The 25,146-nt window shown below is 36.5% G+C and overlaps 1 protein-coding gene across 5 annotated transcripts in view; it reads left to right on the forward strand.

The window, feature by feature from the left end:
* The window catches only part of sev (receptor protein-tyrosine kinase sevenless), a 1,896,734-nt gene that overhangs the window by 1,403,822 nt on the left and 467,766 nt on the right, over positions 1–25,146 (forward strand). For all 5 annotated transcript variants that reach the window (XM_089239534.1, XM_089239532.1, XM_089239533.1 and 2 more), the window contains one exon: positions 17,418–17,746. In XM_089239534.1, coding sequence (XP_089095660.1) covers positions 17,418–17,746 — 329 coding nt within the window. The remainder of the gene's footprint in view (positions 1–17,417; positions 17,747–25,146) is intronic.

Consider the following 25,146-nt stretch of genomic DNA (forward strand, 5'->3'; position numbering starts at 1 on the left):
GCTTGTCGATTTCAAAAATGCACATAATCTCAGTGATGTAAAATAATCATCTGTTGTTTTGTTTCGACGTTCTCCTAGATAAGGTTTGACTAATCGAATTACATGTTCATAGACAAGTTGATTTGCTGGTCTGATGTTATCTGCCCCAGTGTAATCGAAACTGATTTTCTGTCCATTCAGAATATATTTGGAATCAACGCAGGCAAGAAGCCAGAATTTTATACCAAATTTATCTGGCTTACTTGGGATATACTGTGTAAATGGACATCTTGCTTTTGATGGTAGAAGTTGTTCGCCGACAGTTAGATTGGGCCCTGGTTTGTAGCAAGTCGCACTGTAATCTATGAATGAAATCCATAGTGAACTTGCAAGAGCAAATTGGTCAGTTTTTAATATTTCAGACCTTTCAAATTTCAGATCGAATCGCATGAATTTCAAAATTTCTTTGAAACGATGTCTTATCATTGTTTGGGGAAAAAATACGGGACCCCAAATCTCGACGACCACAATGAATTCAGTAGGAAGTTTTTTGCACCTCTTGCATACATAATGGATATCGTTGCATCCAGTTTAATCAAAGAAACTGACCAAGAAGTTTCATTCAGACGACGATGGGCTTCAGCTTCTGTATATGTCGAATCATTTTATCGCAGAAAATAAGGCGTCACGAACCCAGAACACTTTCATTTATGTTTTTTGAACGCATAAAATGTGGGGCCTTGATTTTCTCTCTATATTTTGCGATCCTCGACATCCTAAAGTTGAGGAAGGTTCTATGATTTTCTATATGCTCCCATCTGCTGCAGTTTCTTGGATCGTTTCTGTGGCTTCAACGAGTTATAATGAGTTACACCACGGTCATTTTCTGCACACGAGAGCTAATTAGACCGGGACCTACAATTTATTGCCGATTCCGAACGGCAAGCTTGTTTCTATGCTCATCGAGAGGTTGGTGCACTAACTCCTCAATGGGGGACTTTCTGCGGTAGCAATTTTTTTTGCGGTCAAGTCGCCGTGTCTGTTGTACCCCTGTGTCAGGAAAGTTTTCTGACAAAGACGAACTGGGTATCGAACTCGCGACACCTCTAAACATCCTTTGGTACTTTAGGCTTGTATCTTATCGACCTGATCTACCGCGCCCGTGAAATAGTTTTATATTGATTTAAATCTTCGTCATCAGAACCGCTACTTTCTTCACTACAGTTCGTAACTGTTTGAAAAGATCACATGCACTCAAATTTTCTACGTCCCAGAATAAACAATTTGACGGATAATATGGCAAGAATGCTTGGCAAAAACCAAAAAGGACACACCTGCTGACGACACTTGCAGATAAGAATGAGAGGAAAAGAAAGGTCACACACAAGATCAAATGCAAAAAAGACTTTCAGAAAGATTATAACCTACTTAGAAATCAATTGTGACGACGATAGTAGTATTTACCGCATAACGTGCTAGAATATAAGGAAGGGTCACTATGACCCCCTTCGGTCTTTCTAGGTATATCCGTTCGTAGCTTCGTTGTTAAAAAAGATAACGAAAGGAATCTTTGGTATACAATAAGAACATGCTAATTCAGGAACAGTCCAGAAATTCCAGGTTGTTTGGTTTATTCTTAGCAGAGATATGTAAGCTTAAACAGCGTGCAGGATCAAAAAGACTCCCCCGTTCCGTCTTTCTACTGTTAATATTTCATCATTGATAAATGGAACTTGCAAATGCGGATTATGCGATATCATTTTGTCTTGAAGTAACTGAGATTTTTATCTACGGATTTATGAACAAAAAATATAATGTATAAAGCGCCCGTTAACTCATCTATTCGAGGGAAAGTGACCGTGGTATGTCGGTCACGGAAAACAAATTGGTATACGTTGGCTTACCATATTTTATCGGTGGAAATACGGGAGATAGAGATCCTAAGTAAAGAATTGCTTATTGTTAGGTCGACCATATTTACTCGAGAAAAATACGTGAAATTGGGATTCGAAATACGGGAAAATTCGGGACAATGTCAATTATCGCTAAATGATGCCAAAAGTAAGCGAAGTCGTTAACTCGTGCTAAAATCACAGAAAATTCGCCAATCGCGAGAAATAAAGCGCCACTTCAAATTGCAGTGAATTAAAAAAAAACACTACAAATGTGTGAGATGAATATTCTTGTTTTTAGTCTCTTAATGAGGCTTTTTGAATCACGTGATATTTCCCTTTTTCTGGAGGGACATACTACATGATAACCAATATGGCGACTTCCTGCGCAACTCATGAAAGACATAAATCAAAATTAAAGAAACGTAGAAATGAATTGGTTTTTTTTTTCCTTTTTGATGGGTGCTAGATATTCCGAAAATTTTCTTGAAGCTCAAGTTATGGATTTGCCTGCTTTTGCTTCAAAAAATGCTTGATTAAAGCTGCGGAATTTCTTCAGTGTAATTTATGGGCCCATAATTAATTTCTAAACATCCTAAAGTATATGGATTGATGATATTGGATATTATAAAACAATACGGAGATATTAATTCTCATTTTTGTGCTTGAGAAGATATAAATCAATGTTATTGCATGAATTTTTAACTCAAAAGCAGGTCCGGCTAATTATTTTATATTTAGTTTTCTGCGCTCCATATTTCTAACCGAACTCAATTTTTCGAAAATCGAGAATTCAGTTGAATTTTTAAAATTATTGATGATGCGGAAAACTCTACTAAATTTCCACATTTCTACGGTAAATTCGGCAATTTTAATTGATTTTCATGGGAAAAACATGCTGTGCTTGTCCCTCCAAGTGATACTGATGATCATAGGCTTACGCAGAATTTTCTCGAAGGGGGTTTGAGATTTTTTTACCTTCTGAGAGGGTTTTACCTTTTTTTTTTTTTTTTTTTTATTGAACAAACAGCACAATTGACAAAACAGACAAAAAAAAAAAAAAATTAAACAAACACTTTTCGACCCAAAGGGATATAAGAAACCTTCCATGGGTCGTATTGATACATTACATAAAGAATTTCTGGCAACATACATACATTTACTACAATTGCTGCATTCAAGTCACACCAACTATATTACCTTAAAAGTTAAACTATAGTCTGATATGTCGAAATACAGATATATTTTCTTACACAACAAAAATATAAACAAATTTTACTCCTTATATCATTTGCAATTGCATTAACTATCGAACGAAACGAACCGCTCCATATCTGCTATTTCCAGTATACGATCCTTTATAATCTTTTTAAACATATAAAATGATTGCTGTTGTCTAATAATATCATCAAATTCTCTACATATTCTTGGAGCAAGAAAACATATTGATTTTTTGAAAATTGTTTTTTTAGGTAATGGTATTTGATATAAATATTGTGATCTCATAGTTCTTTGTATATTCACTCTGGGATACCAATCAGGATTCTTATAGATGTATACTAAAACTTTATACAGATAAAGTTGCCGTATATTAAATTGGATCAATGATACTTTATTTTGTGCAGAACTGTTAGTTTGTATAATGTCACGTCGCAAACAGTCATAAAGATTATCAATAGTATGGATTGAATTTTTATATGTTCCCCCCCAAACTTGTAGTCCATATAAAATATGTGGGAACACCCATGCAAAAAATACTTCTTTCAAACTTTGGTGTGAGATGATAGCCTTTAATTTATACGTCATTGCTGTGATTGCTCGTAATTTATTAACAACTTGATCAGTATGATCTTTCCATTTTAGGTTAGATGAAATAATGATTCCAAGATATTTATAATGCTGTACTCTTTCAATGTATGAACAGTTACATATAGTATTTGAAAGAAAGTCGTTACATTCATGAAATTTCATTAAATCTGTCTGTGTGCTTAAGTTAGTTAAATTAAAAAGAACCCATTTAGTTTTGCTAGCATTTAGCCTAAGTCGAAGGTTTCGAATTCTTTTATTTATTGCATGGATGTCTTTTTCCAAATTTTTTATCAGTTCTTCAGTTGTTTCAGCGGAGGAAACTAGAACTGTATCATCTGCGAATGAAACAAGTTGACCGGAAATATTGATATTATGAATTTCATTAATGTAAATAGAAAAAAGTATTGGGCCAAGAACCGATCCCTGAGGTACGCCTGTATCTATTGCCTTTACCTGACTTATCGCATTGCCTACTTTAACTGTCTGTTTCCTATTTGTTATAAAAGATCTGAACCAATCGAGTGGGAGCCCTCTTACTCCAATATTTTTTAGTTTTTCCAATAAGATATCCCAGTTTACTGTATCAAACGCTTTACTGATATCTATAAATACAGCTGCTACTTTTTTGTTATTATTAATTTTATTTTGTATATAATCCATTAATCTAATCATAGCCATTTCAGTATTCCTTTTTTCCCTGAAACCAAATTGATGATGTGAGTAGTAGGCAATGGCGTGTAAATAACTATTAAGTTGTCGTTTTACCCATTTCTCTAATAATTTTGACATAATAGGTAAAATCGAAATTGGTCTGTAATTGTTCATGTCATCTTTATTACCTTTCTTGTATATGGGCGTAACAATCGACTTTTTTAGTTCATTATAAAATATTCCAGTATCTAGAGATTTATTAATCAGATGGGTTATTAGTGATGGGTGGTGACGATAGATAATTTTAATCATTCTTGGTGTCAGACCATCACTTCCTGCTGGCTTATTAATATTAATTGAGTTAACCAAGCTTTCAGTTTGTGGCAAGTCAATTTCGTGAAGAACAATTGAATTGAGTTGAGAACTTTCGTTGTTTACAAAGTCATTTGTTTGATAGTTTACTTCAGTGTCCCTTACTCGATTTATAAAGTTATCATTAAAATCGTTAGCTAGTTTATTTTGATCATCACAATTGGGTAATTTCCTAATTTTTTTGTTGTTTACAAAATGGTTTATAAATTTCCACTGACTTCTTTTATTTGATCCCAAATTGATAAACTTTTCCCTAAAATAATTATCTTTCTGTTTTTTGATTGCTTTCTTTAAATTAGTATTATATTGTTTATATTTGATTTCATAATCATGTCTGAATGGATTTTTACGATGCTTCATATATAGTTTCTCCTTAATATTTATCATTTTAATTAGGTCATCCGTAATCCATTCATTAAGCTTTGCCCTATTTCTATCTTTAACATATTTTTTTTTTATAAATAAGCTTGAATTCAATCTAAGGATGTCAATAAAACGTATATAAGCCTGATTTGTATCGATTTCATCAAACACCCGCGTGAAATCAACACCCCTAATAAATCGTTCAAATAATTCATAATTTATCCAAGTTTTTTCTATATAATTTGAATTGTTATCGCTATTATATGGTGAACATTTTCTTATGTAACCAATTAGTAGATGATGATCAGTGATTCTCGCATCATATACGCCCATTTTACACTGAAAATTATTTTTTAGCGAACGGTAAAACACATGGTCAACATCAGTTGAATCAGTAAATCCGATTCTTGTAACACATTTTTCAAATGAAGAAAAACCATTTAAACAGAATAAATTCAAATAGTCATTAATATTTATGTCATTATCATTGAATAGGTTCACATTCATGTCACCCATAATTACCATATCCGAGTTTTTAAATTTGTTCAAATATATTCTAAGTTCATTATTAAATTGTTCAATGGTATAATTATGAGATCTATAAAATAGTGAAAATATAATATTGAAATCACAAATTTTTAATGTTAAAATTTCTGCTGTCTGAAATTGACTAGAGATTGAATTGACTTTTATACCTTCTCTAATGTATATGTAAACCCCTCCTGATTTATTATATTCACGACAATTATAAAAACTATAATAACCTGGGATTGTGTACATATTCACTTCACATTCCTTAATCCAGATTTCAGTTAGACATATCACATGAAAATCTTCATTAGTATATTTTAAAAATACCATAAAATTATCAAAGTTTTTCCTCATACTCCTCACATTACAGACAATATATTTCAGTGTCGTATTACAAGCTGTTTCATCGGTATTTAGAAACTCTTTTATAGAATTAGGCGAATTCAAGACAGGCACTCTATCGTTGTTCAATTCTATATAGTTTTCAGTTTCCAAGTCAAACATTGTTTACAAGTATTTTTTCCAATTCTTTGGTGTTTCTTATCCTTAATACCGTGGATGTCTCCATCTGTCTTAAAAACACCTTCCCATTTTTAGTCCAGGCAAACTGGTAGTTTTGTTCATACTTGAATTTCCTTACAGCATAAAACAGTTGCTTGATGTGTCGAGTCAAATGTTCGTTGATGTAAATTCTCTGAGGAGTAAAATTCTTATTGATGATATCAGTATCTAAGGATGGGTGCTTTTTAACAGCATCAATCCAAGTCGTCTTTGATGATTCCTCCTTGAATCTGACAATAATTGGATTAGGTTTCCCCTTTGTGAATGATGGTACCCTATGTGTTTTCTCAATTTTGGTATCTTGGGTGATGTTGAGCACATCCTTTATGTTGTTCAACATTTCAATTATGTTTTCATCTTTCTCCTCAGGAATACCATTTATTTCGATGTTATTTGCTTTACTCCTATATTCTATATCTGAAAGTGATTCTTTTAGTTCAAATATGTCTCTATGCAGTTGAATATTTTCGTTCTTTAATTGCAAGTTTTCATCACGCAAATGGGTTATTTCATTGGATAAATTTTGCACTTTGTTGTCAACCTCTTTTAATAGTTCCATATGAAACTCTAAGCTTTTAGTAATGTCACCTATATCTTTTTTGTATTCCTTCATGGTATCCTGAATTGAAGCCAGGTTATTTTGGATCATTGCTTTCATCTCTTGCTTGAATTGATCCAAGACATGTTTAACATTTTGATGACTACCCTCAGACTCCTCACTGGGCTCAACACAATTTTTGCATACATAATTTTTTTTCGACTCTTTGTTCATTTTGCGGAAAGCAGCTTCAGTTTTCCCTATACAGGTTGGATGGAATAATTTTGAACAGCACTTGCATTTCAGCACCTCATTAATATCATATATCGTGGCAGAGCAAACGTTGCAGTTCATCTTGCAATAATTTTTTTCAAGTGTTTATTTTTTTATAATATAGATGGCGACTTAATCGTTTGTCATTTAACTTTAGGGTTAAATCCAATTTTATTTATTTCATTTCCATCTTAATTAACGCAGCTAATTGCATAAACGATGTTAATTTTCAATTATTGGCATAGTTAAACATATTCTGCGTCACTCACCGTATTTAGAAATCGAAGAATCGAACAGAAAACAAAATTTTTTTTCAACAGCGTTACACGGGCGTGTTTGTAAACAGCAGTCCTGTAAAATAACACTATAATCTTAGCTCGGGGAGGGGGTGGTTAGAACACCAAAATCCCCCCTCCTTTGAGTTCGCCAATGCTGATGATGATTATGATGTCAACTCCACAAGCCTCATTGTCGTGATGTAATTTCTAACCTGGAAAGATAATTTTAATCGTTGATTTGAAGAATAAAAAGTCAAGTTGACTTCGTTGAAAATATTTGAAAACTCGGGACATTTCTGCAAAAAAGTCGGGACAGCAAAAAAACAGAAAAAAACCGGGACTGTCCCGAGAAATACGGGATGTATGGTCACCCTGCTTATTGCAATTCTATCTCTCAAAAAATTGTCAAATGTTGAAAAATTGCTAATTACAGTTAAAATTGATGGGGAAGAAATGCTGATGGGTATGTACGAAGAAGGACTACAATAAATTGCAGTAAATAAAAATGTAGTTCACGAAATAAATATTGTTATTGATATTTTTCTAAAAATGTCTTGGTTTTGTTATGTAAAAAAAAAACACGTCACAAATATGCGACATGAACGTTTATGTTTACAATCATAAGTCATCATTTGTAAGAAATTAAAATTATCTTTCTCCACGTTTTCAGTCAAGATTGAGCGACTTTCAGTGAGTCAAGTGAGTTTAGTCGAAAATACGGGACATTTTGTAAAACAAATTCGGGACAGCGAAAATAAAAGATAAATAGCAAAATATAGGCCTACTTAGCAAACGTTTTGTGGTGACCTTATGCATATGACACATATGTCACGCATTTCCCGGGACATTCCCATATTTTCACTTTATTTTGTCTGTCCCGACTTTTTTGCAAGAATGCTGTGGTTCGTCGCGAATGTTCCACATTGTAGAATCTACAAAGCCTACTTTTAGATGCTTATAGTTTTATACTTTATTAAAATCAACTATTGAAATTATTTTTCAACGCATAAATTATATCACTATAATTACAACTATGAATAAGAATATTCACCTCACATACGTCATGGTTTTTTTACTTTCTTGATAAAGTGATCCTCAAATATGTTCAAGAGATCCTGTATGATCTGTCCAGGGAATTTGTTAATGTTAATAAACATCCATGCCCGAGAGAATCGGGTTTAGAACCAGCACTTCCACAATAAAACGCTAGCTCCCAAACTACTCCACTGCAAGACGGCAAATACTAAACGTTGATTTAATTGTTTGCCCCCTCAAACGTTTTATTTCGTTATTTTACAATGTACTTTGTGGAATCCATTTTTGTTCACTGCAATTCTCTCAGAGTAATGCTTTGTTTCCTGCCATTGGCGTTTTTTTAGTGATTTCTGCAAAAGTTGGCAGCTTTGCTTACATTCGGCGTCATTTATGGCGATGATTGGCGATGTTCCGTATTTTACCCGTATTTAAAATCCTGAGTTCCGGTATTTTTCTCAAAGAAATTTGGTTAGCCTAAATGTGCAATAAAACTTAGTGACACGGTTTTTACAATCTACCAAAATTACGTGAATTCTTTGGATAGCAATGAAATCATTTACCTCAGCTTTGGGAGCTTACGTCAGAGGTGAAATAATTGACGTTATGTGTCTCATCCGGCCCATAGCCAGAAATTTCATTCGAAGAGGGATCACTTTCAATTCGTGGGGAGGGACCAAAGTGATAAAAAAACTGGTTCCAAAATTTTTTACGTCGTGGGGCACTTTTCAGAATTGTTATCATTGACCACTAATTTTGACAACATTTACAGGTTGGTGCCATGTATAAAATACAGTAATTGTGATAAATCTGGTGATTATGCACAATAATTTCATCCGTTTTGATCGGTGACTATGCGTAATTACAGATTTATGCCGTTTTGTTTACAGTAACATATAAAAGGTATACGAAAAACGTCCGAAAGCGATAAAATGTTGTTGTCCGTATCCGATTTGAAATTCCAAAAAGAAATTACCCGCTTAAATTCAGTTGTGATTTTGACGAATGAATAATAATTTGACGAAAATGTGACATTTTATATCGTCCATCCACAGATCCCTTCTCCAGAGAGCCAGACGTTAAGGTTTCCCGGAAAAATCGAAGAAAACTGTGTGAAAATATGATTTGACGACACCGCCCCCCCCCCCAAGGGATTCCTTCTCAAGAGAGCTAAAGGAAAACGTTTGAAATTGAAAACTGTGTGAAATTTTAATTTGACATCGCCCCTCAAGGGATCCTTTCTCAAGAGAGCGAAAGGGAAACGTTTCCAGGAAAAAATGACGAAAATTCTGTGAAATTTCAATTCGAAGAAATTGTAATATTTTATACCGCCCCTCAACAGATCCTTTTTCACGCGAGCGAAAGGGAAACGTTTCCGTTAAAAAAAGAAAATTCTGTGAAATTTTATGTAATATTTTATACCGCCCCTAAAGAGTTGGAAGAAGATATTTCATACTTTGCCTGGATTGTGTTTAGGCATTCTATAGAATGCCTAGGCAAATTATAGAATAAAACCGGTATTTCATACTTTGCCTGAAACGACCAGGCATTCTATACAATGATTTCATACTTTGCCGGTAACATGTATAAGGGTACGTCCACAGTGAACCGCTTCTCGCTACTCGTTTTATCGCGGCTGAAAAAAGATGGTGAAAACTCATTGGGGCGGCCATAGTGCGCCCGCCTATCTGCTTTTAACGGCTCAAACTGCTTTTACCCGCTTTAACCGGAATGAATTATTTCTTTTTCTCGCTTGACCGGCTCACCGCTTGCTGTTTAAAACGGATACTTTCCTCTAAAACTAGAGTAGTTCGTTTTATAGTGAGTAAATCAACGGGGTTTTTTAACGACAATTATCGTTATTACTAATCGTTGATTAATTATGACATAATAAAAGCGAAATCATTAATCATAAAGTAATTAAGGAAAATTAACAATTACACTGAATCCAGTTGGAGTTTTTGTGACGATTAATTATTGTTAATACTAATCGTTAACTAGTTATGGCATAATATAAGCGAAATCGGTTATTAATTAAGGGTCATTAATGGTCATACTGAATCCAACGGAGTTTTTATGACGAATAATTATTGGTAATGCTAATCGTTAACTAGATATAACATAATAAAAGCGATATCGTTGATTAATCATTAATTATGGCTAATTAACGATTATACTGAATACAACGGAGTGTTTATGACGCCTAATTGTTAATACTAATCGTTAATTAGTTGACATAATAAAAACGATTTCGTTAATTAATCAAAATACCGTTGGATTTCGTTTTATCGTTAATTAGTTAATTAACGATAAAACTAAATCAAACTGAATTCTGTAACCATTAATTTTCGTTTTTCTAATCGAAAATTTGTTGTGGCACTAAAAGCGAAATCGCTGATTTATCAATTAATTAATTAACTATAATTAGCGATTACACTAAACCCATTGCAACTTCAAGGTGAGTCGTATTCATTTCATGTACATTCGTCATTCTTTCATGTTTAAATTTTTTGATAAATATTTTTTGTTAACAAAAACACACACAATAGATCCCTACGTGATAGCTCCATGATGCCAACTGCTCATGCAGGCAGACGCTCCCGCGAGCGGTGCATTATAACCACCACCGGCTAGAATCGCGCGGGATCATCTCGCCTTCTACAACTGCCGCTGTTTAAGCAATGAAGCGGGAAGCGGTTCACTATGGACGTACCCTTAGAGATAGGTTATATAATAAGATTTAAAAACTCAAAAGTCTTAAATTATTAGGAATTATACCTTTTGGAAAATAAAAAAATTTCGTTTTTCAATATTTGTTTATATTATATAGAATTGATTTTTTTTTTTTCGAATCCCTCATTCCCTAAATATTTTACAAAAGAATGAATGAAATTCATTGAACAAATGAAGGAAAGTTTTCATCAACTCCATCGAGTCAAATTTCGTTACAGCAACATCCTAGCGTTAACACGAAATCACTATGTTCTGCGAAAACGAGCCAAATGTAATAGTGCAGAACCTGTTCTTTCCCCGACAATACTGCTCATCTTTTCTTCACGTTCCACAAGTTTTATGAATAGCGTGCACGGTCTATTATATCTTTAGATTATAGTACAGCGTCACATCTTGAATCTGTGGCATTGAATGAATCTGTGGCATCTTGAATCCGGGCACCACGCTAGGTGGCCGGTTTCTCTCAACATTTCAACACCTTGGCGATGACGAGCTCGCCGCTGGTGTACGTGATTGTCCTCTTGTACTGCAGCGGTCACTGTAACCGGTGCTTTCTGGTTCTTACCGTGCCTGTACAAAGGACCTGGCGTTGAATTAGCGATGATAGTGCGCCCTGAGTTGGTAGAAGGTTGGCAACCCCTATTTGCTGCGGAGACATGCAGCCTGGTTGATTGTTGAAAGTTTGAGAGCGATGTATACAGTTGAATGACGTTTTGTGCCGGCAAAAGGTACCGCTCGTTCTCTGTAGCGACCACACACATATTCTTGGGGGAAGGTGTATGGGTCAATTTTGTGATCGGGGTCGAGTACGAAAATAAAAATGCAAATTCATGCCTGTGATGGCATGACAGTACTTATACAACTAAAGACTGCGTTATGGTTCGAAATAAAATGTATATCATATTTGAAGATTGATAAGCATAATAAAAGGTTTTTTTTTCTTCCTCTCATTCTAATTTCAGGTAAATCAACATTTGAAGATACAGATAAAAATTAATGAATCCCTGAAGAATTTTTATGTTCTTGAAATAGTGATTTCTAATAAGCAGCATTCAATGAATAAATGATATCCCTCTATGGACATATGTTTGAAATAAAATGTTTTTGTATGACAAATCATGTGTACTAGTTGTCATTTGTGTTTATTTTATATCAATGTTTAATATTCATGTTTCTATCAATAACCAACTGAAATGAAGTATACGGTCAAATCAGGTGAAGTTATTTGTTTGAAGCTAAGTATGAAACGCATAGAATGGTAAAACATCTTTAATACAGATGTATATATATTTTTAAATATTGAAGTTGCTTAATATTTTTATTTTAATTTGTTTATAATATTATCGCTTGCGCTAACAGGTTACTGCTCATTCATAGGAAATCACGTTCTGATATTTTTTAAGACTGAGGCACAGCTTAAAATTCAGAACTACAATAAGCTGCAAGGCAATTATCTTTTAATTATAAATTGTCAATAATTTAAAATTTAGTAGCTCCAAAAAAAATTTGCAATTCATTGTTTCAACAAAGTCATTTGAAAGCAATAAAATGTATAGTAAAAAAATCATTTAACGAATTAATCTTTAGGTGGCACTCAATATTAAAAATAGTATTTAGCTGGGCCCTCGGATGGGGTGCCGCCCACCTTAATTTAGAATTTTTTTGATTTTTTTTTTTCCGTTTCCATTAATACGAGACCCAGTTCTATGCAGCCGAGGCCCTAAGATACTCGTTCCTTCAAGTATCCAAAAGCACAGGTCCTTGGAAAGATTTCAAGTGTGGGGTCGATGAGCCCGGACAAGAAAAATATTTTTACTATTATATACTGAACATTATTCTAAAAAAAAGTCCACAAAATATATGAAAAATGTCGCGTCCTCATACGTTTACAAATTAACTAAACTAGCTAGCGATTATAAGAAAAAAATGTTTCAAAGCACGGAGGAGACAAAAATTTATGGCGAGAAAAAAAAAATCCCTCGGGAAAAAGTTTGTTTACAATCAGTTGTAAACATGGGATCACACTGCCACCACCGCTGCAGAAAAACGATGGGTAAATCGTTTATGTAATTAGTAGCAGTTGTAGGCTTCAAGCGGCATTCCGATTGGTTAGACATTCGTTACTCTCGAAACCAAAAATTTTCTCCCCGTCTATTTCACGTCACATGGTCTTAAGGACCGGTGGTTCACGGTACCCCGTGGTTCCTCTCAACTACTAGTAGTTGAAGCGGTCCTTAGCTTCAGTCCTCCGATCGGTAGTTACTAAGAACTGCAGAGATAGTTCACCCCCAGGTCTTGATTGGTATTTTTTTATGGTTTGTTATTACTGTATAGCCCCGCTTGAGAATGACCATTGGCTAGCTTCATCACAAAGAGATACTATTACCAACACATCTCCCAAAGACACGCCATTTTGTCATTTTCCACTTCAACCTCTAATTTATACAAACATTTGCGATTCAATAGTGACGGAAACACTCATAAAACCCAATACAGTGGAACACTCGTTAATACGACTCTCATTTATACGACTTTTACTCATTCATTATACACGTTTGGCTTCGATCGTAGTTTATTCCTATACATATTAATTTTAAAATATTTAATTTATTAGACGCACACCATCAATTACACCGTGTTTTCATTTCAACTGGAACCCCGAAACTCGGTAAAAATTTCATTTCTGTCCAGAGGATTTCGATTTTTTTTGTAGGTAGCACTGAAATGAATATTTTTACAAATATTATCGTCAGAAAAGCCATAACTTTTAGTATGATTGTAGATAGATACATAAAAATTCAGCAAGCTGATGACCCCTTTAAAGTGGGCTCTAAAATGGTTTATTTATTGTAAGTTTTTGAGAAATACAGAAACGCGGCGAGCCATAAACAAAATAATTTACATTTCTCGAAATGCAACTATATTAGATGTACAGACCATATGTCTTCGCATACTACGTGTTCCTTCCAAGTTGTTTCCATTGTGTTAGTGCTTCGTTTCCCAGCGTTATTCCTGAAGCATTAGCAACTGGTCTGCTGGCGAGAAACAAGTACAATATATGAGTTCGTTCTTTCACTTCCAATAGAATTTCCTTTGGTTGTGGTATCTTGTTTCCTAGCTGGCTGCGTGAGATCAGCTTTTCTTAAAATTTGTGAAGAAAGAAAAGCCCCTCCTTCCGCTTCTCGCTTGAACGTAAAATGAAAATTTCAACAAAAAATCTGGATCTATGAAAGAGTGAAACTTGTGAAGAAATTAAACATGCCGAGTTACTTTTGGAGACGGTTGCAAAAAAATATAATAAATATCTTACAAATTCCCTTTTAATTTTCTTTTTTTGTCATTTGTAAAATAATCGTAAGAATCCTGGAAATCTTATCTTTTCAGTTGAACTTTACTTTTATTTCTTGGAGAAAAAAGACCAGTCATAAAAAATCGGCCTCGCAAATGGCGAAATCTTTTGTGTGAGTTTTTTCTTTGATTCCCTTCATATTGGTAGGATTTGAAGTTGAAGCTGTTTCGGGAAAACAAGAAAAGAGCTTTGCCCCAGCAGCGGCAATTTTTTATCTTCACTGGTGGGGCAAATAGAAAGGCTAGTGGGGCAAAATCCTCACCAGTTAACATGTAAAAAAAGGGCTTGCTGCATAGAAAAAAAGGTCGTATATTTTACTGCACCTACTGTGCAAGACTCAGAAGGAAGCGTTGTGATTTGGAACTTTTTCTGTAAAAAATAAAGTGAACATATATTTTAGCGTGTACAATAATGATGTATTCACCCATTAAAGGTTGTTTCCTTATATATTTGTTATATTTGTTTAAACTTATGAGAAATTAGTTGAAAAAACTCGAGTCAAAGATGATTTCAGTGTCACAATTTTTTTTCAGTGGCAGTCAGGATACAACCCCCTTATAAGTTCAGTCCATTTAGAGTAGTGAAGGATCTTTGTTTTCGCAAGTGCGGAAATGGTCTGCGGAATCACCACCAAATTCCCCATGTGCGGAAATGCACCATGCGGAACTGTCGATACACCTTCCAAAGGGACACCTGAATAAGAAGGGAGTTACAGCATGTCACTCAGGACAAAAAGGGTTTTGGGGGAAGGAACTGGCTTTCACGAGCGTCTATAAATACTCTCGCCCAGAAATAACATGGAATATTTGGACGTCTTGAGAGATCTCGCCCAGAAATGACATGGGGAAATTTGAACATCTCATCTTGAGACGCTTCTGCCGAAAAGACGGTTAAAGTTTCTCCCATCTTTTCTGAATCACCCTGTATACAGATTACCCACTATTCCATATCAAGTTCAGTTAGAAATTGAGTCAGATAAAATATAGGCGTGCTATAGATGAAATTCATTCGCATAATTCATTTGCATAAAATTATACAACTGCTTTCTTACACGATATGTTTGGCAAGACCTAACACAACTTACCTTACATATACACTGCTCAAAACAATTAGGGGAGCAAGCAAAAAAGTGAAGAAAACCGTGCGAGACAGCCACGTATTGGCATACAAAGGATAGTACACGCGTATCAATGCGCAATACAGAAAAAAGACGTAAAAAAATTTGGAATTAAGCTTTAATTCTTTGAAAATATGGAAAAAACATGAAAAGATGATTTAGGGCAACAATTTGGTTACATGTAAACGATAAAAAAAAGTACTGTTTAGACATGATGCATGAGTTTTAATAGGGCGTGTGGTCTCCTCCAACAGCTAAGACTGCTGCACACCTGTTTGCCATGGATGCGATGAGGTTATCGATCAGACTTTGGGGAATACTGTTCCACTCCTCAAGAAGTGCAATCTGCAAGTCTCGGACAGTAACAGGCGGCCTTGGTCGCGCAGCAATGCGTCGTCCGCGCTCGATTGGATTCAGGTCAGGAGAGCACGCTGGCCATTCCATACGCTGTATTGTTTCAGCTTCAAGCATGTTCTCCACCAGACGAGCTCTATGCGGTCGGGCATTATCATTCTGGAAAACAAAGGAATCTCCAATGGCTCCAGCGTAAGGGATGACATGAGGTCGCAGTATCTCGTCTGCATACCTTCGGGCCGTCAAAGTGCCATTCCGAATGATATGCAGGTCCGTACGTCCGCCTATGCTGATTCCACCCCATACCATTCAACCAGCTCGTCTGTATTGTGACCTTTCACGAACGAATGCGGGGTTATTTCGAGTGCCCCTGTCCCTCCATACCAGAACACGTCGGGTGTCACACTCCAGACTGAATCGGGACTCGTCTGTAAACAGCACTTGGCTCCAATCATGTTGCTCCCAATCTCGATGTTCAGCAGCCCATCTTCTTCGGGCCGCACGGTGGCGTGGGGTCGACGGAATGCAGACCATTGGCCTACGTGCATAGAGCCCTCCCTCATGAAGCCGTAGCATTCTCTGTTCTGTTTCGACGGGCTGATAACCGTATATACCGGTCATCAGTTGCTGTAGTGGCGCGTGGCCGACCTTGCCCTGCTCGACGTCTAACGAACGTGGTCGGCTGAAGTTGGTTTTCTGTGGTTCCCAACTTCAAGGCGCAAATACGAGCCGATCTCCCCGTTAAAAAGTGTCGCCACAGAGAGCAACAGTCCTACAACGATAAATCATTCAATCATAACACTTCACTCATAGTTAGAAAAACTGGTGGCAGATGGCAGCACTACACATAACAAGCATTACAGAGAAACAAAAACTTCACGTCAGGTTTCACTACACGTACACGCACATTCCCGCATGTACCGATTCGTTGAGGGTTCCGCGGGGGGAGGGGAGGGGGTTGCATGTGTGGTGTAGCAGTAGTAGGTAGGGCCGCCAAAAAATGGCTCGGGGATCCATGACGTTCTTAAGTCAGCCACCACGTTCGGCAATTTGCCTGTTGCGGCGTTGTATTTGTATTTCTTGTTTCTTGGAATCGATTCCACAGCCTTACAACAACACTTCTGGCGACTCCAACAGCGTCCGGGACACTACGTTGTGTTTGCCCGGATTCCAGTCTGCCTATAACACGCCATGCCATGGATTCCGGTAAATCACGTTGTTGAGACATCCTCAAGTCACTTTGTCTCAAAAAACAATATTGCGCAATCGAATTTCACAGTTACGGCAGTAAAACAGGCGTTTCTGCAACATCCCGATTTCTGCGCTTATCTCCTTTGACGTCATGAACTTTGATTTGCATATGAAGTTTTCTTCTTCCGTTTCCTGCTAGGCTTTAAATTATGATTCATTTTATGTTACTTATCGGTATACATCTTTGCGTAATTTTGTTAAAACCATGTGCTCCCCTAATTGTTTTGAGCAGTGTATATAATTCATTTATTAAACCTTATCTTTTTCACTGCTTGTAAATGTCATATGCAAGTTTTGCCTTTTTCCTAAGATAATCTTACGGTTTTTTTTCCAGCTCACTAGTATTCATCGTTACAAAAGACTTCCTTTCATTCGAGCTAATTATCTTCAACGATGGAGGACAATGTATGAATACCTTTTTCTCCGAAACAAAAGAAAATTACAATCCCGAACACAAAATATGTGAAAATAAATTGAACAAGTCAGATGAATGCAATTGCATTTCCGATGCTTCTGTCAGTGCTGCCTTAGCAATCACTTATATGAATCGATCGGAACCCAATGTTGTGTGGGCAGATAAAAAGTCTGGACACATATGGATTACAGATTTAAAAGGCTGTAAATGTGAACTTGTAGTAAATGCATCTGATTTGGCTTCTCATGGTAAGTTCTGGTGTGATCTCAATAGTCATTCAACTACCATTTGAAATTTTAATCTTGATTACTTTTTCTGTGCCTCTAGTTGAAGTATTTATTTGTTTATACTTTTTTAAATTCTAACGCAAATCTTGAAAAAATTATTCATTTTTCGCTGTTTTTAATGAGTTTTTGCACAAAATTATGCATATAACAGTGAATAATGATTGTAGTATAAAATTATCCCCCCCCCAATACTCATTATCTACGTTTTCCAGCTTTATTTTAATTTGTCGTATAGATTGAGGTTTCAGTTAATATGGTCTTCTTTCAAAAATTAAAATACCTTCTATTTGTTTCATTCTCTCAATGGCAAATATTATTTTCTACACGTATGGTGTTTACTTTCACTATAGGGTGTTGTGCGATAGGCAATTCGTGTGCACTCTGGGTAACGCCATATCTATCACAAGTCATTGTTTACGCATACTTGTGTTTCGTATTTTTCAATAGCTAAAAATACATATCCATACAACTTACAGTTCCTGTCTTGCATCTCGTTCGATGCTGTCCACGTGCTTGTCTTTTTGTATACAACCCCTCACTGATTGTGCACCCCACTTGTTCATGCAGATGAGGAGTCTTCCCAGATGAGGCACTACTTCTAGCGTATGTCCTATCCAGACGCTGTCGACCCACGTGTTTGTCATGAGTGGAGACCCGTCATAGGGATTCTGGATAGCGATTCTAATAGATAGGGATTCTGATACGCTAGCTTTGGCCTCGGCCCTAGGATTCAACTGAAACAGAAGGCTTGGGTTTGAACCATCAGTATTTCATTTTCGTATCTGATCACCGAACAGCGGTGCAAACATAGGCGCAAACTTATTGAAAATGTTGGGGGGGGGGGGGGCTCAGGACCAAATAATTGAACCTCGTTTATACGACGCGTCGTATAAATGCGAAAATCGTATAACGAACTTTTTTCGAAAATTACTCCCCCCCTCCCCTTTTTTTACAGACGTTTCCCAAAAGAAATTTGTAAAAAATCTGTCGTTTTGATTGAAAATCTTATGATTGAGAAGAAATATTATACTATCATAACATTACTGTTGCTAAAGTCTGAAGCAATTTTACGGTATTCATTTTAAGATTTAACAGAAAAAAAACTTTATTTAAACCTTATTTAAAACGTCCTATACTTGTTTGTTTTGCTTTTTATATCTTAAGCAAAATGTAAATGATGTATTGAGTTCCGTTGTTGAAAGATTTTTCTCTTAAAGAAAGAACTATAGTCCGTTTAAGGTTAACTTTGCAGTGAAGAGGAAGCTACGAGGGAACCTCATCACTCGTTGCTATGGCAACAAAAGCCTCTTAACCAATGTATCGATGCGCGGCCTCGGTAAGGTATGGACGATTTCTAGGATACCGCGAAAATGTCGTTGTGCTTGCTATAGATTTTTGGATAATGGTAACCAATATTTTTTTCCAATTTAAAAATTTCAAACGAAGAAACATCGGTTCAAAACTATATTTTTCCTTTTTTTTCACAAAATCATTAAAAAAATTTAAATATTCTGTATAAATCATCATCATAAAACTCGGATTTATGGGAACTTTATTTTGCGGCGAAGGAGTACACTCTCTACCTTTCTCTCCACTGCAAAGTTAACCTGAAACGAACTATAATAGTGTACACGTTTGCTATCAGAAGGGCCGGAACTAGGGGGGGGGGGGGGCAGAGGAGGCAACTGCCCCGGGCGGAAAAATTTCGGTGGCGGCAGTTTTAGGTGGGAACAGAGAACACCGTTTCAAAATTATCGAATGTGGGGGTGGCAAAATCATGTTTGCCCGGTCGGCAAAAATCCTAGTTACCGCCCTATCTATCAGCATACCATAGTCCGTTCAATAATTATTTCAGTACCTGTCAAAAGCCATTGAACTAGTCAATCATCTTAAATTTTATGGCTTTTTCAGTAAAAAATATGCATGAGAAACTACAGTCGATCCCGCTTAGTTTTTCCGCTTATAACGTTTCTTCATGTGTTTTTGAAAACTGGGAAAAATCACACCACCGCACACACCACAAACTGTATTTCAGTGACACGTTTTTACCAATTGAAAAAATTATGTGATTCGATTGATAGAAATGGTGTTTTCCAAAGACTTCGGAGTTCGAATCGAAGTGAAAACGTTGATTAATTGAAGTGTATACAGCATGGCCTACCGCAAGGGGGGGAGGGGCTGACAGCGCTTCAGTCCTGGGGCCCGGGCAATTTTCATCATTTTTTGCTTTTTCACGCTATAAATTAACTACAGAAGGGGCCCCGTGAAAAGTATGACCGGGAAGCCCTCAAAAGGTTTCAGCATGGGGCCCCCTCTCCAGGATACAGCCAGGGCCCTGGGTAAGGCCGGGACCTGACTACGGCGCGGTTGCAGGCGGTTGAGGTTGGGGGGGAAGGCATTATCTATAGTTTTATTCTGTCAACGCACAGATACAACTGCAACCGCTGAGCGCGGTTTTTTCAACCGAGAAAATCCACATTTTTTTAGACGGTTGGGGTAACCGGAAAGCTGCCATCATGTATTGGAAAGGTTTGAACACCCTGATGACGGTTCGGCTGGACCTGCGGTTGCTGTCTTCCATTGTCTATTAAGTGGTTTGACAAGGAGGGTGATGGGATTTCGGATGCACTGGACAAAGGAATTGCTCTGCTTCTCAGGCTGTCATAAACATGAGGGGAAAAGACAAATTCGAGAAACATGGTGAAATTCTATTCGACAGAAGCTAATTCTTTGTTTGGCGCTTTTGCACTGATAGCAATAAAAAAAACAATGAAGAAAAAATTAAATTTTTCTAACTAGTGAAATTTTTTTGCTTTCCTACATGACCATACATTGAAACTCGGTTATAATGACATTCATAAACTAACGTGATTACGCTAAAACCGAGATGTATATTTTAAAACACTTGAATGAAATGCATTGGATCCCGATTATAACGTTTTAGCAAAAAACCAATTAGTTATCTCATCCAAAAGAGTACAAATTACCACGGGGCCCAACCATTTATAATAAATTCATAAAAAATTATCAGAAATAAGAATAATTAGACATCTGAAGTAATAAATTTTTATATTTGCAAATTTTCCGTATCAAATTTGAAACATTTATTAAAAGCCTAAGTATGAAGCGGGTTGGAAATATGTCCCTAAGAGCTGCATTGCGTGTGTTTTGCTTTCATTATTCTGTCTTTTTGGTATTTATTTTTGTATCGTATATGAATGTTATCGTATATGCTGTCTATCTGTTGTTTTTTCAATTAAAAAAAAACATCTAGGCCAGCGGTTCTCAACCGGTGCTCCGTGTGAACTCCCAAGTTCTCCGCGAAATAAAAAAAAGTTCTCCCCGAAATAAAAAAAGAACCAGTAAATTTGAAAAAAATAATTATTAATATTTTTGAGTAAAAATAAATCAGTAACTTCGATGAATAAATAAAAAATAGGCCTACGGGGCTCCGCCATAGAAATTATATACTGGAAAGGTCTCCGTGGGTCAAAAAAGATTGAGAACCGCTGATTTAGACAAAACGTTGTATGCGGGTAATATCGAAGAGTGCACTAAGACAATTTTCACACCTACCGTTCTTTTCAAGCAGTTTTTAATTTACATACACGCACAAAGCCGCAACTAGGGAGAGCGGGTCCACTGTATCGAGTGCTGAACTAGAGGGGCGCCGAATTGCCCCTTTAACACCACTCCTTCTAACCTTTCCTTACACGGGGACGCCAAAAGCTTGCTAGCTCCAGTTAAAAAAGTATCCAGCTGCGGCCCTGTATGTACCTTAAACCTTGCAACATACATACTGATGTACAGGGCCACAACGACATGCGTGGTCAGCCGGGGCAAGCACGCATTTTGGCGCCCCCCTTTTAATATTGAAGGAGAGATGAAAGGTTAACATTTGCGCTCCTGTCTGGCTCGGAATTCGGGGCATCAGTCAGTGCCGTCTTAACGCATGGGCCCACGCGAGCACGGCCCGGGTGTCTCAAGAGAAGAGGGGCCTCCCAAAAATGAAATCGGATTGAAATTTTCAAGGATTTACCATGTAGGGCCTCCTAAAAACCACTTGGCCCGGGGGGGGGGTCCATAATACTCTTAAGACGAGTTAAGATTTTCGTTACCACGGTTCTTCGTGTTCATCACAACGAATTTACTAATCCTCCGTTGATGGATGTTCTTAGTATTATTTACAGCGTTATATCATGTGTGATTGAATAAATTAAAAAAAAAATTACATTAAACGAAAATGAGTAAAATTGAAATTGAGTTAATGGCCCTTTGTACCGTATTTCCTTCTCGTGCTGCCCCCCCCATCTTTCCCCAGGACCTTCTACCCCCAGGGGGGGGGGGCACTGTTTCACTTGTTGGTCGAAAATTGAACTGCAGCTTAATCCCATTATAGCAAACTTCCAAAAGACCGGAGAAATCACTTCGTTACAACGAAATTTCCTTGTAAAGGAATTCCAGGTTGTTGCCGTTGTGCATATGTAAACTGTTGTGGGAGGTTAGAAAAGTTTTCGTTAGAACGAGATTTTCACTTTAACGATATTCGTTAAAACGAGGTTAGACTGTATTTGTTTTACTTCATAAATCTCCGCACGGTCTCATTGAGGTATCCTGAAAATTTGGATGTACTCGGTTAAGCAGTTTTTGAGGAAAAACTACTCGAAGTACGAGAACTTAGATTGTAATCACCCATTATGTAATTATTTACACTCTAAACCGGAGGTCCTCAACATTTTTCTAGTTGTGAGCACTGGCTGTACCCATCATCGAAAGGAGAGCATCCTTACAAGTTTGACGATACGTATGCATGAAAAATTAGGATGATTTTAATCCTCGAATGCAATTTGAACGAGGTAATTTGATTGAAACGTCGAACGAATTCTAGCAAGCAATTATTGGACAGTAGCTTCGAGAACTCCAGTTGCTTCAGGTAGCACCGTGGTGCTCGCGAGCAACAGGTTGAAGATGCCTGCTCTAAACCATTATACTACATCTGGTCATGTAGGCCCTATGTGAACAAGAAGCCCAGGGTCACGCGAATATGGCTGGCTTTAAGACCTTGGTTCCTCGAACAGCTTTGCTGAGTTCGCAAAGTATAGTCCCGTCCCCTCATTCCTTCTTTCCCAAAATTAAAATTATTATGCTTAATTTATATTAATTAGAAATTTAATTAATTGGAAATTTACTTTAATTACAAAGGAAAACGTGCTAAATTCATGGCCAATTTTTTTAAACTTCAAAAATACGTTATTTAAATAGTTTTTAACATATGTTATTTAAATAAATTATGATGATTCCAGTCATGATATATAAAAAAATTTGTGCGATTTGGTCACGAATCGTAAACGCATCAAAAATGGGTCAACTTGTAGGCTGTCTTTCTTCAACTCTGAATTAATTTCAAACGGCAAATATTCTTACAGAAAATAAAGTTTCATTACATGAATATTTTTATTAGTATATACAGTAAAACCCCTCCTTTTTGTGAACACGGAAGGACAAAAAAATTAAATCCATGTAAAATGTGTGACCGTTAAAAAGAGGTTTGAAATTCATACTTTTATATATTATACAACTGTAAATTATTATTTGTCCGTAAAAGAGGAAGTATCCGTTAAGAGGGGGTTTTACTGCAATGCAGCTTATGAGCACGAATTTGCATGATAATCGTAGCCAACTTCAGCTTGGCGAAAATAATTTAGCCAATCCCGAGATGTCACGTGACATTAAAAAATGAAAAACCCCAGTTGCTAACAGCAGTGTGTGTTTCACGCGAAATTCCACGGTTGCTGATAAGATCAACCGCGCCAGCCGAACCGTAGTGTGCCGGCAGCCTAAAGCAGGAATTAGGAGGGTCTTGTGACAAGAGTCAAAGATGTTAATTGGTCAGTGAATGTATGTTGTTTGAATTTCGGGGGCTCAAAGGTTTCATTTGCCCATGAAGAAATTACAGGGATAATGTATAGAAATGTAAAGCAACTGAAGCAAAACGTCATACAAATGAGTAAGGTCAGAAACGTAATAGGGAGACGTATAGAAAGGGTTCCATTACATTTTCCTAAATGCAGTAAAATCTCCAAAAATTATCACCTGTACTCGAACACAAATATGCATCAGTGGTGGCCTCTATTCGGCGTAAAATTTCTATGGCGAAGCCCCCTCTTTTATTCATTTTTATCAAATTTACTGATTTATTTTATTTTCTTCTAGTGGCTGTGGAGCCCCCAGGAAGTGTACACGGAGCAACGGTTGAGAACCACTGCTTCGGTGAAAAGTTTCCCAAACTTTTTGTGTTCCATAGCCCTTCTTTAAAAAAATTTTCTTTCTCATCTCTCTCAACTCAAGCCCACCCATAGGATCCTATAATAAACCCATAGCTTCTACCCACCCTCATGACTATTACACACTTTGGAAAACACTTCAGTGGTCATTCTTGGTTATTATGCAACTTAATTTAATGAAAGGTCACCCAGCGGGAGACGGGAAATTGACCTTTTATTTTTGATTTTTTTGCACTATTTATAAATTTGTTATGATTAGTCCTGTTTGTTGAATTTACATATCTTAACCTCTTTTTAATAATTTTCCAAATTAATATTGCTCATGATACAATAAAAGTTCGTTATAACGACAGCTCACAACCACGAGAAAAATTTTCGTTGTAACGTAGTTCTCATTATAAACGAAATTTCACTTTTTAGTCTATAAGGACATAAAATTATTCAAAATTGCTGCTTTATCTGCATTGGAACGCCTTTGAGATCATTTCATTCTACTAACGAATGAACAGAGCTCTATGAAATTGATTTTTGATCTCAAATCAGTTGATTCTTATACGGCCGTATTCACCAACACAGTTTAAACTGCCGAACTGAACAATTCACGCTCACTTCCATGAATATATGAATCTGTCAACCATGGCCCCCACAAGGGGTGGGCTAACAAGGCTCTAGCCCTGGGGCCCGGGATGATTTTCATCATTTTTTTGTTAGTTTTTTCACGCTATAAATTCATCGTAAAGGGGCCCGTGAAAGATCCCAGCCTAGGGGCCCTGCTTCAGGATGTGGGAGCCATACTGTCAACATTTTACATCGAATCGGAAATTCGACATTTTAAAATAGTTCAACTCCAAGGAACTTAACGGACACCCCTCAGATGTGGTCACTCCCTCTTTTACGGCCAAATAATAATATATAAAAATATGTATTTCAAACCCCTGATTAACGGTCACCCCTCTTTCACGGACGAATTTTCTAGTCCTGTCGGTGTCCGCAAAAGAGAGGTTTTACTGTATATACTAATAAAAATTTTCATGTAATTAAATTATTTAATTTTCTGTAACAATATTTGCCGTTTGG

This window comes from Pholcus phalangioides, unplaced genomic scaffold, assembly GCF_987345545.1.
Source record: "Pholcus phalangioides strain wild (caught in Gottingen) unplaced genomic scaffold, Ppha-v1.0 ptg000011l_1, whole genome shotgun sequence".
Taxonomy (NCBI): Eukaryota; Metazoa; Arthropoda; class Arachnida; order Araneae; family Pholcidae; genus Pholcus; species Pholcus phalangioides.